Source organism: Salmo trutta, chromosome 26 (genome assembly GCF_901001165.1).
Source record: "Salmo trutta chromosome 26, fSalTru1.1, whole genome shotgun sequence".
NCBI classification, from domain to species: domain Eukaryota; kingdom Metazoa; phylum Chordata; class Actinopteri; order Salmoniformes; family Salmonidae; genus Salmo; species Salmo trutta.
The window spans coordinates 27,839,773-27,856,019 of record NC_042982.1 but is presented as its reverse complement, the minus strand read 5'-3'; the positions used below and the strand labels follow the sequence as shown (position 1 = coordinate 27,856,019).

The 16,247-nt window shown below is 44.7% G+C and overlaps 1 protein-coding gene across 1 annotated transcript in view; it reads left to right on the top strand.

Annotated features, from left to right (window-relative positions):
• The window catches only part of LOC115163574 (unconventional myosin-XVIIIa-like), a 176,906-nt gene that overhangs the window by 70,551 nt on the left and 90,108 nt on the right, over positions 1–16,247 (top strand). The window contains 7 exon segments of the mRNA XM_029715568.1: positions 1–42; positions 1,362–1,538; positions 2,106–2,316; positions 4,893–5,035; positions 5,126–5,226; positions 5,394–5,457; positions 5,636–5,780. The exon segment at positions 1–42 is cut by the window's left edge and continues 65 nt beyond it. Of these exon segments, the coding sequence (XP_029571428.1) occupies positions 1–42; positions 1,362–1,538; positions 2,106–2,316; positions 4,893–5,035; positions 5,126–5,226; positions 5,394–5,457; positions 5,636–5,780 (883 nt within the window).

Sequence of the window (16,247 nt, the reverse complement as noted above, 5' to 3'; positions counted from 1 at the left end):
GACGGGACAATACTGGACGTAGATGAGGACGACGTGGAGAAGGTGGGGGGGAACTACATCTTCAATGGGGTGCATGTAGGGGAAAGATCCAAGATGGAGGGAGGGGGTCTTTGCACTCGTCAGTTATCCCGTCTGGAGCGTGTAGCAGTCACAGATGGTCAGCCCAGGCACAGGGGATTGTGGGACATCTGTGGAGAGGCGGACAGGTTAGAGGGGAAAAGGTGTGAGTTTGGCAGGCCTCGATCAGGTGACTCACACAGACATGGCACCAGGCCCAAATCACAGAGAGATCAGTGACAGGATGCTTTAAAAACTGTTTTGGCACAAAGCATCAAAAACCTCCCATCATTCACAACATGCTGTCTCCAAGACCTTGACTAGAGGATGTCTGCTCTGCTTTCAGGAGAAATCCCCACCTGGTGTTATAGACGGTCATTTAACTTGACTTTGAACAGTTCGTGTTTTCAAAGCATCAAGGTCACCGTCTAATCATACATTTGAATCTGTTTGATTATGGAAGTGCAAACTGGGACCTGTCTGAGGTTGGAGGGAGACATCTGTTTTAATTGCATCAAAGACTTGGCATTAGGTTCCTGGTGGCAAGTCATGGTGTGGCATACTAAATCTCTGCTCGACTTCTCTTAATACTGCTCCTCTGCTCCTCAGTGAAACTCAAGACATTACCAGTCAGATTGCCAGTCTCAAATGGGTCCCTAGCCTCTACCCCTATAAAGTGCTCTTTGTTTAGATCAATCTGAAAAGATGAAATAGGTGTAGGCAACCTGGAGAAACTTCAAAAGGCATGTAGGCAACCTGGAGAAACTTCAAAAGGCTTGTAGGCAACCTGGAGAAACTTCAGAAGGCATGTAGGCAACCTGGAGAAACTTCAGAAGGCATGTAGGCAACCTGGAGAAACTTCAAAAGGCATGTAGGCAACCTGGAGAAACTTCAAAAGGCTTGTAGGCAACCTGGAGAAACTTCAAAAGGCTTGTAGGCAACCTGGAGAAACTTCGAAAGGCTTGTAGGCAACCTGGAGAAACTTCAAAAGGCTTGTAGGCAACCTGGAGAAACTTCATAAGGCATGTAGGCAACCTGGAGAAACTTCAAAAGGCATGTAGGCAACCTGGAGAAACTTCAAAAGGCATGTAGGCAACCTGGAGAAACTTCAAAAGGCTTGGTGGTAATCTTGGCAGATTTGAATTCTGTTGTTGGTCATTTCTGTAAGCAGTCCCACTTCAGACAACCAGAGTCCCAGTATGTATGATGTTTTCATATTGCTGAGTGTACCTTTAATAAAGCTCTAGTATTACAACACTCCTCACTCATTAATTGTTCACCTTTGACCTTTGCTGCTGTCCCAGGCGAACCCCCCGTCGTTTGACCGCTCTGAGGACCTGGCCTCGCTGCAGTACCTCAATGAGTCCAGTGTGATGCACTCTCTGCGGCAGCGCTACGGGGGAAACCTCATCCACACACACGCCGGGCCCAACATGGTCATCATCAATCCCCTCAGCGCTCCCTCCATGTACTCAGAGAAGGTGAGGAGAGAGGACACACAGCAGATACATATCTACACACAGACACACACACACACACACGCATACCGGCTGACGCACGTTTCATGACCTTTGAGAACATATCTGTACCACTCCACTGACAGGAATCTGGTTTATTCTCTGTTAGAATGGTTTCATGCATGCTACTTAATGCTATTCTTGTTTGTGCATTTCCTTGCTATTATGTCATAGTATTTCCTGTTAGGGAGAGGAGGATGGATGAATTAAAACAGGAGAGATGACTGGGAGGATAGAGGGGGAAGTCTTCAGAGGTCCACAACATGACAATGAAATCCAATTATCCTAATGAGATTTAGAGGTTAGAGTATTGAGGAAGCCTGTAGTCTGTAATATCTACTTAACTCTCATCACTCATAACAAAACGAAACAAGACCTTACAGACAGGGTGCTTAGCTGGGAATGTGGCAATTTTAAGGACGCATGTACACACACACAGACAAAGCCACTCTGAGGACCGTACAGGAGTCACTGTTGTGCACCTCTCTCTCCCCCATCTCTTCTCTCTCTCCCTCTCCTCGGTCCCATCAGGTGATGCACATGTTTAAGGGGTGCAGGCGAGAGGACACGGCACCTCACATCTACGCGGTGGCCCAGTCGGCCTACAGGAACCTGTTGACCACGCGTCAGGACCAGTCCATCGTGCTGCTGGGGAAGAGCGGCAGCGGCAAGACCACCAACTGTCAACACCTGGTCCAGTACCTGGTCTCCATCGCTGGCAGCACCGGGAAGATCTTCTCTGGTGAGAGAGTCCTCGGCTATGATGAGTTAACCGCTCTCTTTTTGGCCTGGTCCTGGACCTCTTTTCGCCCAGCAAGCAGTAGAGATAATATTCATGGATTTATGTCATTAAATGAAATGTAAAGCATGTTGAAGGACTGTTATAATCACCTTCCAGATGGTGGCTTGATTACTTAAGTGTTACCTAATGACCGGGGTGGCTTAAATTCACTTAATTACTCTATAGGTAATTTGTCTTAATAGCCTAATAGATAATTAAGCACATAATGTGCATGTGTTTGTAAACAGGAGGATATTCACTGAGTTGTTACTGATTAGATCAGTGTCAGCTAATTTACTGAGAATTCAGCAGAAATCCAGCCAGGTGCATTGGGTGTTAGTTAGTAAGGGAAGATAAAGAGCTGTTTCAACATGCCAGCCAGCCAGCCAGCCAGCCAGCCAGCCAGCCAGCCAGCCAGCCAGCCAGAGAGGTAGGCATGGGGGAGAGTGTAGAGGTGTTGATGAGAATTTGGAAGAGGAGGAGGAGGAGGAGGGAGGGGCAGCTTGATGGAAGCTGGCTTCAAAACTTTGATTTGAAGATCGGTTGTGGTTGGCTCAGTATTCCAGGTGTGTGTGTTCGTGTGAGTATGTGCTCCTGTGCATTTGTGTATGTGTGCGCAGCTGTGTGTGTGTTCGTGTGAGTATGTACTCCTGTGCGTATGTGTGTGTGTGTGTGTGTGTGTGTGCGTGCGTGCGTGCGTGCGTGCGTGCGTGCGTGCGTGCGTGTGTGTGTGTGTGTGTGTGTGCGTGCGTGTGTGTGTGTGTGTGTGTGTGATGGATGAGGGGATCCCCTAATGATGCCCTGTGTAGCTGGGGGATAATTAGCAAAGCTTATCAAAACTCCTCAGCTTCTCCTGGTTAGCTGTAAGGGACTAATGAGAGCTCCAGAATCCAGCCACCAGCCACTACTAGACTAGACTGTTAAACAGGGGAGCTGCTGTGGAAGGTGCAGCAGGCTATATACACTACATGGTATGTGGACACCTGTTAGTTTCAACATCTCATTCCAAAATCATGGGCATTAATATGGAGTTGGTCCCCTCTTTGCAGCTATAACAGCCTCCACTCTTCTGGGAAGGCTTTCCACTAGATGTTGGAACATTGCTGTGGGGACCTGCTTCCATTCAGCCATAAGAGCATTAGTGAGGACGGGTGCTGGTGTTGGGCGATTAGGCCTGGCTCGCAGTCAGTTTTCCAATTCATCCCAAAGGTGTTCGATGGGGTTGAGGTCAGGGCTCTGTGCAGTCCAGTCAAGTTCTTCCACACTGATCTCGAGAAACCATTTATGTATGGATCTCGCTTTGTGCACCGGGCATTGTCATGCTGAAACAGGAAAGGGCCTTCCCCAAACTGTTGCCACTGTATGCTGTAGCATTAAGATTTCCCTTCACTGGAACTAAAGACCATTAATCCTTCTCCACCAAACTTTACAGTTGGCATTATGCATTCGGACAGGTAGCGTTCTCCTGGCATCCTCCAACCCCAGATTCGTCAGTCAGACTGCCAGATGGTGAGGTGTGATTCATCACTCCAGAGAACACGTTTCCACTGCTCCAGAGTCCAATGGCGGAGAGCTTTACACCACTTCAGCCGACGATTGGCATTGTGCATGGAGATCTTAGGCTTGTGTGCGACTGCTTGGCCATGGAAACCCATATCATGAAGCTCCAGACAAACAGTTCTTGTGCTGACGTTGCTTCCAGAGGTAGTTTGGAACTCAGTCGTGATTGTTGCAACCGAGGAAAGACGATTTTTACGTGGTACACGCTTCAGCACTCGGTCCTGTACTGTGAGCTTGTGTGGCCTACAATTTCGCAGTTAAGCCATTGTTGCTCCTAGACCTTTCCACTTCACAATAACAGCACTTACAGTTCACCGGGGCAGCACTAACAGTGCAGTCATTTTCTGAACTGACTTGTTGGAAAGGTGGCATCCTATGACGGTGCCATGTTGAAATTCAGGTTTTTTGAAAGTCAGGTCAGTTGAGATTTTCTTCAGTACGGGCCATTCTACTGCCAATGTTGTCTATGGAGATTGCATGGCTGTGTGCTCAATTTTATACACCTGTCATCAACGGGTATGGCTAAAATTGCCGAATCCACTAATTTGAAAGGGTGACCACATACTTTTGGCCATGAGGTGTAAGTTTCACATACCTAGATTTACATTTGAGTCATTTAGCAGAAGCTCTTATCCAGAGTGCCTTACAGGAGCAATTAGGGTTAAGTGAGTCTGACTGGTAGCCCTACTCTTTAAGTAATGAGGCGTTCCTGCTCATCTTGATCTCAAAAGAGGGAAAGGAACTCCACTAAGAGAATAATTGACAAAGCCTAACTGACATGACATAACATGATTATCAAAGTAAGTCACAACATGGTAGTCTAATCCCCTCACAAATAGAACTGTATTGCATGTGAAATGCCAAAACACTGACATGATATTTGACATAAATAAAGCTTTTCTCTAACAGTCCTCTGTCCCCCTCGCTGTTCCCCCCTTCCTTCCTCCCTCCCGCCCTCTCTCCCTCCATCCCTGCAGGAGAGAAGTGGCAGGCAGTATACACCATCCTGGAAGCATTTGGGAACAGCTCCACCTCCATGAACACCAACGCCAGCCGCTTCTCTCAGATTGTCTCTCTGGACTTTGACCAGGCTGGCCAGGTGGCCTCTGCATCCATACAGGTAGGCAGTATCACGCACACACACGGTCATGGACACTGACATACGCACACACACATATTGACATCTTGTTGTCCTCTTCCTGTACCTAAGACCATGCTGCTTGAGAAGCTGAGAGTGACCAAACGGCCGGAGACTGAGTCCACCTTCAACGTCTTCTACTACATGATGTCTGGAGCTGACAGCACTCTCAGGTGAGCCCTCTACCACCTCTCAATTGGGATTGAATTGAAGTGGGTGGTTGCAGTAGATTGCAGAAGCTTGGTCTTATGTATATAACACTGTTCTCATGTTAAACTTGTGGTGTAAACTAGCTATTTACTGTGATTTCAACCTGTTCATTTCCCCTGTTTCCTCTCAGAACGGAGCTGCACTTTAACCACTTTGCAGAGAACAGCGCCTTCGGAATTGTGCCTCAGTCTAAAGTAAAATGCTGTTATTATGCTCTTATTATTATGTGTATTATATGTCCTTTTCTGAATTTTGTGTAAGACAACTAGAAAACTGTCTTAACTGTGCCCCTCATCTTCACTCCTTCTCCCTCCCTCCCTCCCTCCCTCCCTCCCTCCCTCCCTCCCTCCCTCCCTCCCTCCCTCCTTGTAGCCGGAGGACAAACAGAAGTCATCTCAGCAGTTCACCAAGCTGCAGGCAGCCATGAAGGTGCTGGGCATCTCAGTGGAGGAGCAGAGGGCTCTGTGGCTCATCCTGGGGGCCATCTACCACCTGGGGGCAGCAGGGGCCACCAAAGGTAAGGACCCCTAGCCCTGTCCTACTCACTGTAGGATCTCTACTGGTCCACTACACTACTCACTGTTGAACTAATTGACTGAGAACTCTGCAGTAATCCAGGCATGTTAGGATGCTAGAAGTGTGTGTTAGTTAGTAGGGTAAGATAAAGTGCAGTTCCAACATGCCAGCCAGAGAGGTAGAAATGGGGTAGAGTGGATGGGGCTAGGGGGTAGCATTAAACCCCCAGATGGGATTGCTAGCAAGGCTGGAAATTCAAAACATCAAAAATCTAATAATTTCAATTTCTCAAACAATCAACTATTTTACACCATTTAAAAGATAAACATCTCCTTAATCTAACCACATTGTTCGATTTTCAAAGAAGCTTTACGGCAAAAGCATAAAGTTAGATTATGTTAGGACAGTACATAGCCAAAAAAGTACAAACATCCATTTTCAATTCAAGGTCAGGCGTCACCAAAAGCAGAAACCAGCTAAAATTATGCACTAACCTTTGACAATCTCCATCAGATGACACTCCTAGGACATTATGTTATACAATACATGCATTTTTTGTTCCATCAAGTTCATATTTATATCCAAAAACAGCATTTACAGTCGCGGTGAAATTCTGAATTTTTTTCGCCTCAAATGCTTCCTTGAATTCAGCGTTATAATTTACAAAATTACTATTCGAAAACATTGGTAAATTATAATATTGTCATTCAAAGAATAATATATTATCATCTCGTAAATGCTACCGCATTGCCAGATCTCAAAATAACTTTACTGGGAAATCACATTTTGCAATAAATGGGGTACAATGCTAAGAACAATAGGCTAGGCTATACAGTTAGCATCATCTAATATCGATAATGAAATTGTTAATATCCCCTTACCTTTGATTATCTCCATCAGAAGGCACTTCCAGGGATCCCAGGTCCACAACAAATGTGGTTTCTTTCGCCAAAGTTCATAATTGATGTCCAAATAACTCCAAGTTGTTAGCGCTTTGGTAGACTACTAAAAAGTAGGGCGGGGGGGTGGGAAGTCACGACGTAAAGTAAAAAAAAAAATCTATTTACGTTCGTTCAAACATGTCAAACGTTGTTTAGCATCAATCTTTAGAGCCATTTTTAACGTGAAACATCAGTAATGTTTCAACCCGACCTCTCCTGTGTCTTGAAAAACGTTTTTGAAAAATGTCTCGCCTGACACGAACTCAAATGATTGCGCAGGTGCGGGCAATAATGAAGTGACGACATCCCAGCGAGGTCAACTTCTCTTCCTTGTCATCCGGTCTCTGTTCATCATAGACGCTTCAAACAACTTTATAAAGATCGTTGACATCTAGTGGAAGCCGTAGGAGGTGCGAAATGAATCCTTTCTCACTGTGTTATCTATTAACAATGACTCAAAAAAATAGTACAGCCACAATTCTTTTTTTTTTCTCAGGTTTTTGCCTGCCATATGAGTTTTGTTATACTTACAGACACCATTCAAACAGTTTTAGAAAATTCAGAGTGTTTTCTATCCAAATCTGGTAATAATATGCATATCCTAGCTTCTGAGTTGGTGTAGGAGGCAGTTAAAAATGGGCACATATTTTTTTCAAAATTCTCAATACTGCCCCCTAGCCCCAACAGGTTTTAAGGGATACGTTGGGATTTTGGCAATGAGGCCCTTTATCAACTTTCCCAGAGTCAGATGAACTCATGCATACCATTTTTATGTCTCACCTATTTTTATGTCTCGCTAATTAGCGCTAGCGCAATTGCTATCTAGCATTAGCGCAATGACTGCAAGTCTACGGGGACTTCCAGTCATTGCACTAATGCTAGTTAGCATTGGCTCGCAAACTACCTACAGTCATTGCGCTAATGCTAGTTAGCATTGGCTCGCAAAGCTTCATACTGGACACAGAGACATAAAAATTGTATCCACAAGTTCATCTGACACTGGGTAAGTAGATACAGGGCCTCATTGCCAAAATCCCGAAGTTTCCCTTCAAGAGTTTGGAAGAGGAGGTGGAGGAGGGGCAGGGGCAGGTTGATCGTGTCCGCTCACTGTTTGCTGCGCCCACCAGGGATCTCTTATAAAACTTTCAGTGATACATTAAAAAAAACATAACTATATATGAATGTACAGTTGAAGTTTACATACACCTTAGCCAAATACATTTATCTCAGTTTTTCACAATTCCTGACATTTAATCCTAGTTAAAATTCCCTGTCTTAGTTCAGTTAGGATCACCACTTTATTTTAAGAATGTGAAATGTCAGAATAATAGTAGAGAGAATGATTTATTTCACCTTTTATTTCTTTCATCACATTCCCAATGGGTCAGAAGTTTACATATACTCAATTAGTATTTGGTAGCATTGCCTTTAAATTGTTTAACTTGGGTCAAATGTTTCGGGTAGCCTTCCACAAGCTTCCCACAATAAGTTGGGTGAATTTTGTCCCATTCCTCCTGACAGAGCTGGTGTAACTGAGTCAGGTTTGTAGGCCTCCTTGCTCGCACACGCTTTTTCAGTTCTGCCCACAAATGTTCTATGGGATTGAGGTCAGGGCTTTGTGATGGCCACTCCAATAATTTGACTTTGTTGTCCTTAAGCCATTTTGCCACAACTTTGGAAGTATGCTTGGGGTCATTTTCCATTTGGAAGACTCATTTGCGAGCAAGCTTTAACTTCCTGACTGATGTCTTGAGATGTTGCTTCAATATATCCACATAATTTTCCTCCTCATGATGCCATCTACTTTGTGAAGTGCACCAGTCCCTCCTGCAGCAAAGCACCCCCACAACATGATGCTGCCACCCCCGTGCTTCACGGTTGGGATGGTGTTCTTCGGCTTGCAAGCGTCCCCCTTTTTCCTCCAAACATAATGATGGTCATTATGGCCAAACAGTTCTATTTTTGTTTCATCAGACCAGAGGACATTTCTCCAAAAAGTATGATCTTTGTCTCCATGTGCAGTTGCAAACCGTAGTCTGGCTTTTTTATGGCGGTTTTGGAGCAGTGGATTCTTCCTTGCTGTGTGGCCTTTCAGGTTATGTCGATATAGGACTCGCTTTACTGTGGATATAGATACTTTTGTACCTGTTTCCTCCAGCATCTTCACAAGGTCCTTTGCTGTTGTTCTGGGATTGATTTGCACTTTTCGCACCAAAGTACGTTCATCTCTAGGAGACAGAACACGTCTCCTTCCTGAGCGGTATGACGGCTGCGTGGTCCCATGGTGTTTATACTTGCATACTATTGTTTGTACAGATGAACGTGGTACCTTCAGGCTTTGTAAATTGCTCCCAAGGATGAACCAGACTTGTTGAGGTCTACAATTTGTTTTCTGAGGTCTTGGCTGATTTATTTTGATTTTCCCATGATGTCAAGCAAAGTGGCACTGAGTTTGAAGGTAGGCCTTGAAATACAGCCACAGGTACACCTCCAATTGACTCAAATGATGTCAATTAGCCTATCAGAAGCTTCTAAAGCCATGACATAATTTTCTGGAATTTTCCAAGCTGTTTAAAGGCACAGTCGACTTAGTGTATGTAAACTTCTGACCCACTGGAATTATTAAACTGAAATAATTTGTGTCATGCACAAAGTAGATGTCCTAACCGACTTGCCAAAACTATAGTTTGTTAACAAGAAATGTGTGGAGTGGTTGAAGAATGAGTTTTAATGACTTCAACATAAGTGTATGTAAACTTCTGACTTCAACAGTATGTGTGTGTGTGTGTGTGTGTGTGTGTGTGTGCGTGTGTGTGTGTGTGTGTGTGTGTGTGTGTGTGTGTGTGTGTGTGTGTGGGGGGGGGGGGGGATATGAGTCCTTAACTGTAAGAAAGCTGAAGAATATATGCACATCCAGGTACTTTCCGCAGGTGCTGTAGTTGTAGGTGAACACACTGCTGCTCATGCTCCCAGGGGATTTTATTTATAACAACGTGTCGACCCTTAGGTCTTCATCAGGCATCCATATCCCAGGTGGGGGTGGAAGGTCCTATATATACGGGCAGTACTCAGTGACATTCTAATTGAATATTGTGTATATATATATCACTGTAAATATTGATCACATTCCTTGTGTACAGTATGATCATATCTTTTGATACATTGAATGTTATTATTGTGAACCTATGTTATAGATTTTTACCTCCTGTTTCAGGAAGTGATGTCACTGAGTACTGCCCGTATATATAGGACCTGCCACCCCCACCTGGGATATGGATGCCTGATGAAGACCTAAGGGTCAACACGTTGTTATAAATAAAATCCCCTGGGATCATGAGCAGCAGTGTGCAGTGTGTTCCTTTCTGTTTTCCTTTACTGTAAGGCAATTCATGCTTTGGAAGAACACACAGAAGTGTCATGATCAAAATTACTTTCCCCTGTGTTGTGTGTTTGTGTGTATGTACAGTGTGTGTTTGTGTGTATGTACAGTATGTTTGTGTGTATGTATGTATGTACAGTGTGTGTGTGTGTGTGTGTGTGTTTACAGTGTGTGCATGTGTTATTTCCCAGAGATAAGGAATACATACTCAAATTAAGTGCGATGGAGTCGTAAATTACATTTGCTTCTCATCCATGAGTGGTTTAATGAAATAATGAGTTGAAAGATAGGAACAGGCCACACGCTGAGCCATTCACTAGGCCTCCGAGAGAGGAGCGCTAACTTTGTTCTCTCGCTGCGCACAAAGTCCTTTCAAGTTGTTTAATTTCTAAAACTGTTGGAGTGTTGAATGTGTGCAGATATTTCTGTTATGTTAATAAAGACCGGTATATAATATCTGTGTCTCCGTGCTGCTAGTCTAGAGAATGTTTATTCATGCTCTCTGATATTGCCTCCCCCGCAGTCACAGACCTAGACGAATGTGGTAATGAACTTTTTAGAATCATTAGACTCCAGACTGCCTCGTCTCCATGGACTGTGTTCTCTGTGTGCGTGCGTGTGTGCTGCTTGTCTTTCATATTCACAAGGCTGCAGAAGGGTTTTTGAGTTGGTTGGAATCATGAAGCGGGTGGGTGGTGGGCTAGGGGTAGACCAGTCTCATGTCAACAACAGTTGCCATGCTTGCACTCACTCACACATTCTGTCATGTCCTACTGTCTGTTGTCTCAAATTTTTTATGTTTTATTCTCTCCCTCCCTCCCCCGCACTCTCTCTCTCTCTGACTCTCTCTCTCTCTGACTCTCTCCCTCTCTGACTCTCTCTGACTCTCTCTCTCTCTGACTCTCTTGTTCCATCTCTCTCTCACACCACTCCCCATCTGCTACTACCGACACTATTACTGCTATTACTACTACTACTATACTGAACAAAAATATAAACGCAACATGTAAAGTGTTGGTCCCATGTTTCATGAGCTGAAATAAAAGATCCCAAAAATGTTCCATATGCACAAAAAAAGTATTTCTCTCAAATTTTGGGCACAAATTTGTTTACATCCCTGTTAGTGAACATTTCTTCTTTGCCAAGATAATCCATCCACCTGACAGGTGTGGCATATCAAGAAGCTGATTAAACAGCATGATCATTACCCAGGTGCACCTTGTGCTTGGCACAATAACACTCCACTCTAAAATGTTCAGTTTTGTCACACAACACAATGCCACAGATGTCTCAAGTTTTGAGGGAGCTTGCAATTGGCAAGCTGACTGCAGGAATGTCCGCCAGAGCTGTTGCCAGATAATTTAGTGTTTGTTTCTCTACCATAAGCCACCTGCAACGTCGTTTTAGAGAATTTAGCAGTACGTCCAACTGGCCTTATAACCGCAGACCACGTGTAACCACGCCAGGACAGGACTTCTACATCTGGCTTCCTCACCTGCAGGATGGTCTGAGATCAGCCACCCGGACAGCTGATGAAACTGAGGAGTATTTCTGTCTGTAATAAAGCCCTTTTGTGGGGAAGAACTCATTCTGATTGGCTGGGCCTGGCTCCCCAATGAGTGGGCCTATGCCCTCCCAGCCCACCCATGGCTGCGTTCCTGCCTAGTCGTGTGAAATCAGTAGATTAGGGCCTAATTTATTTATTTTAATTGACTGATTTCCTTATATGAACTGTAACCAGTGGTGGAAAAAGTACCCAATTTTCATACTTGAGTAAAAGTAAAGATACCTTAATAGAAAATGACTCGAGTAAAAGTGAAAATCACTCAGTAAAATACAAATTGAGTAAAAGTCTAAAAGTATTTGGTTTTAAATATACTTAAGTAGTAAAAGTAAAAGTATAAATAATTTCAAATTCCTTATATTAAGCAAACCAGGCAGCACAATTTTCTTGTTTTTTTAAATTTACTGATAGCCAGGGGCACACTCAAACATAGTTTACAAACAAAGCATGTGTGTTTAGTGGTTCCGCCAGATCAGAGACAGTAGGGATGATCAGGGATGTTCACTTGACAAATGCATCAATTGAACCATTTTCCTGGTGTCACGTCCTGACCAGCAGAGGGTGTAGTTGTGTAGTATTTTGGTCAGTACGTGGCAGAAGATGTCTGTGTATGTTTGTTCTAGGTGTTGTGTTTCTATGTCGGTCTGTGTGGCTCCCGATCAGGGACAGCTGGTTATCGTTGTTCCTGATTGGGAGTCATATATTTAGGAGTATGTTTGTCACTTGGGTTTGTGGGTGGTTGTGTTAACACTGCTATGATTTTGTTAGTAGCCTGTTAGCCTGTCTGGAGTTGTTCGTGTTTATTATTTTGGTATTCACAGTTTAATAAATATCATGATGAGCACGCAACCCGCTGCGTATTGGTCAACTTTCTCAGATGATGATTTCTCTGTTTCGTCTGACGACAACACTTATGACAGAACCACCCACCAAAACAAGACCAAGCAGCGGAAAAAGGAGAGGAACACTGAGTATATGGACTATGGTGAAGAATGGACATGGGAACAGATTATGGCCGGAGAGGGCCCATGGCGAAAGTGGAGTGACGACCAGGAACGCTACCGGGGAACACGACTGGCGAGGAAGCCGGAGAGGCACCCCCAATAATTTTTTTTGGGGGGGCATACGGGTAGTTTGGCTAGGCCTAAGAAGAGCCATAAGCCAGCTACTTGTGAGTATATGGAGGAGCGTATGAGGTGGAGGGCGCCGTGTTTCACTGAGGTGCGCACTATCTCGCCCATACGCACGCACAGTCCGGTGCGCGCCATTTCAGCCCCTTGCAGATGCCGTGCTATAGTGGGCATCCAGCCTGGTAGTAGGATGCCTGCGCAGCGCGTCTGGTCGCCGGTACGCCTCCTAGGACCAGGCTACCCTACTCCCACTCTACGCACGGCAACCCTCAGGCCCCTGCACAGCCCAGTTCGCCCTGTACCAGCACCCCACTCGTACAGGGCTGCTAGTTCCATCCAGCCAGGACGGGTTGTGCAGGCGGTGCGGTCAAGGCCACCTGTGCGCCTCCATGGCCCAGTCTTTCCGGTTCCCGCCTCTCGTGCTAACCCAGAAGTGAGGACCTCCAGTCTGGCACGTCCAGTACCAGCAACCCGGACCAAGCTTCCCATTAGTCAGCCTAGTCCTATTCAGCCTGTTCCCGCTCCTCGCACTAGTCCTGGGGTGCGTGTATCCAGCCTGGTACCTCCTCTACCAGCCCCACGCATCAGGCGTCCAGTGCGTCAGCCCAGCCTCGTGAGCTCGGCACCAGTGTGCAGTCCAGAGTATCCGGCACCAGTGTGCAGTCCAGAGTATCCGGCACCAGTGTGCAGTCCAGAGTATCCGGCACCAGTGTGCAGTCCAGAGTATCCGGCACCAGTGTCTAGTCCGGTACCGAGGGAGTCTGCCTGCGACCCGGAACCGAGGGAGTCTGCCTGCGACTCGGAACCGAGTGAGTCTGCCTGCGACCCGGAACCGAGGGAGTCTGCCTGCGACCCGGAACCGAGGGAGTCTGCCTGCGACCCGGAACCGAAGGAGTCTGTCTATGATCAGGAACTGAATAAGTGGATAATTAACTATGAATTAACTGAGTCTGCCTACAGTATGGAACTGAAGGAATCTGCCCACGATCCACAACGGAGTGAGTCGGTCTACGACCCGGACCCCAATGAGTCTGCATACAACCTGGAGGGCAGGAGGCCGGAACCAGAGCCACCTCCAGGATAGGTGGGTTGGGGAGGGGGGTGTAGCACAGTGCCGTCGTTGACGGCAGCCACCCTCCCTTCCCTCCCTTATTGTTTAGGGGTATTTGTTTTTGTTTTGTTGTGGTTTTTGGGGATTTTTGTGGTTTCTTTTTTAGGTGCATTCGGGGTATGCGCCTTTAGGGGGGGGGGTACTGTCACGTCCTGACCAGCAGAGGGTGTGTAGTATTTTGGTCAGGACGTGGCAGAAGATGTCTGTGTATGTTTGTTCTGGGTGTTGTGTTTCTATGTTGGTCTGTGTGGCTCCCGATCAGGGACAGCTGGTTATCATTGTTCCTGATTGGGAGTCTTATATTTAGGAGTATGTTTGTCACTTGGGTTTGTGGGTGGTTGTGTTAACACTGCTATGATTTTGTAAGTAGCCTGTTAGCCTGTCTGGAGTCATTCGTGTTTATTGTTTTGGTGTTCACAGTTTAATAAATATCATGATGAGCACGCAACCCGCTGCGTATTGGTCAACTTTCTCAGACGATGATTTCTCTGTTTCGTCTGACGACGACACTTATGACACCTGGCCTGCTAAGTATTTAAATTATAACAAGTACTTTTGGGTGTCAGGGGAAATGTTTGGAGTAAAACTTACATTATTTTATTTAGGAATTTGGTGAAGTAAAAGTAAGAGTTATAAATAAAATATAAATACTAAAGTACAGATACCCCAAAAAACTTCTTAAGTGGTACTTTAAAGTATTTTTACTTGAGTACTTTACACCACTGACTGTAACTGTTGCATGTTGCGTTTGTTTTTGTTCAGTATACTACTACTAATACTACTGCTACTACTGCGCCTAATAATACTACCACTAGTGCTGCTGCTACTACTACTACTCTGATGACGATGACCACTACTACTACTACTACTACTATTACTACTAGTAGTACTACTTTTAATACTGTTCCTACTACTATTACACCTACTATTACTATACTTACTACTATTACTACTACTACGTTACTACTAATACTGCTACTACTACTACTATTACTATACTTACTACTACTACTGTTACTATTACTACTAATACTGTTACTATTACTACTACTACTACTACTACCACTATGGCTACTACTACTACTACTACTAACATGGCTATTACTACTACTAATATGGCTACTACTACTACTACTAGTACTATTACTACTATTAACACTACTACTACGTTACTGCTACTAATACTGCTACTACTACTACTGTCACTGTTACTACTACTACTACTACTACCACCACTACCACTACTTCTACTACTGTTACTACTACCACAACTACTACTACTTGCTCTCATCAGCGGATTGGTTCCACAGCAGGGGTTGTTCCCACCAGCAGAGGTGGTGCTGCTACTACTACTACTACTACTATGATGACAACGACTACTACTATTACTACTAGTAGTACTACTTTTAATACTGCTCCTACTACTATTACACCTACTATTACTATACTTACTACTATTACTACTACTACTACGTTACTACTACTAATACTGCTGCTACTACTACTATTTATATTACTATACTTACTACTACTACTGTTACTATTACTACTAATACTGTTACTACTACTACTACTACCACTATGGCTACTACTACTAATATGGCTACTACTAGTACTATTACTACTATTAACACTACTACTACTACTACTACGTTACTGCTACTAATACTACTACTGCTACTAATACTACTACTGCTACTAATACTACTACTACTGTCACTGTTACTACTACTACTACTGTTACTACTACTACCACCACTACCACTACTTCTACTACTGTTACTACTACCACCACAACTACTACTACTTGCTCTGATCAGCGGATTGGTTCCACAGCAGGGGTTGTTCCCACCAGCAGAGGGCAGTGTGTACATGCTTCTCTCCATGGCATGATGCTGTTGTCTGATCAACGCTGTGGGAACTAACGGATTAGCCTCCATCCATCTATTTAACACTTCACTTCACACTATAATGTCCTCTTTTCCATACCTGTTAAAAGGGTGAAGGGTTTGGAAGAATGGATGGTTTCCCCTACCTCTCTGCAGAGGTGATTTTAAGCATCCTCCTTGTGTTCCTTGGTCCCTTAGCACAATTTACTCTTGACAACAGGGGTGGCCAACGCCAGTGTTTGGGGACTGCAGGATTTTGTTTCAGCCAAGCATCAACACCTGAGAAAACTAGTCATGGTCTAATTTGAAGATCATGATTAGTAGATGTATGTGTGTTAGACCTGGGCTTTAACAAACTGCAGGTCTCCAGGACCAGAGCAGGTATCTCCTCCTCTGAGCATGCCCATGGTATCTTCACTCACATGGTTCTCCTGCCTGCACCACAGAGCATGGA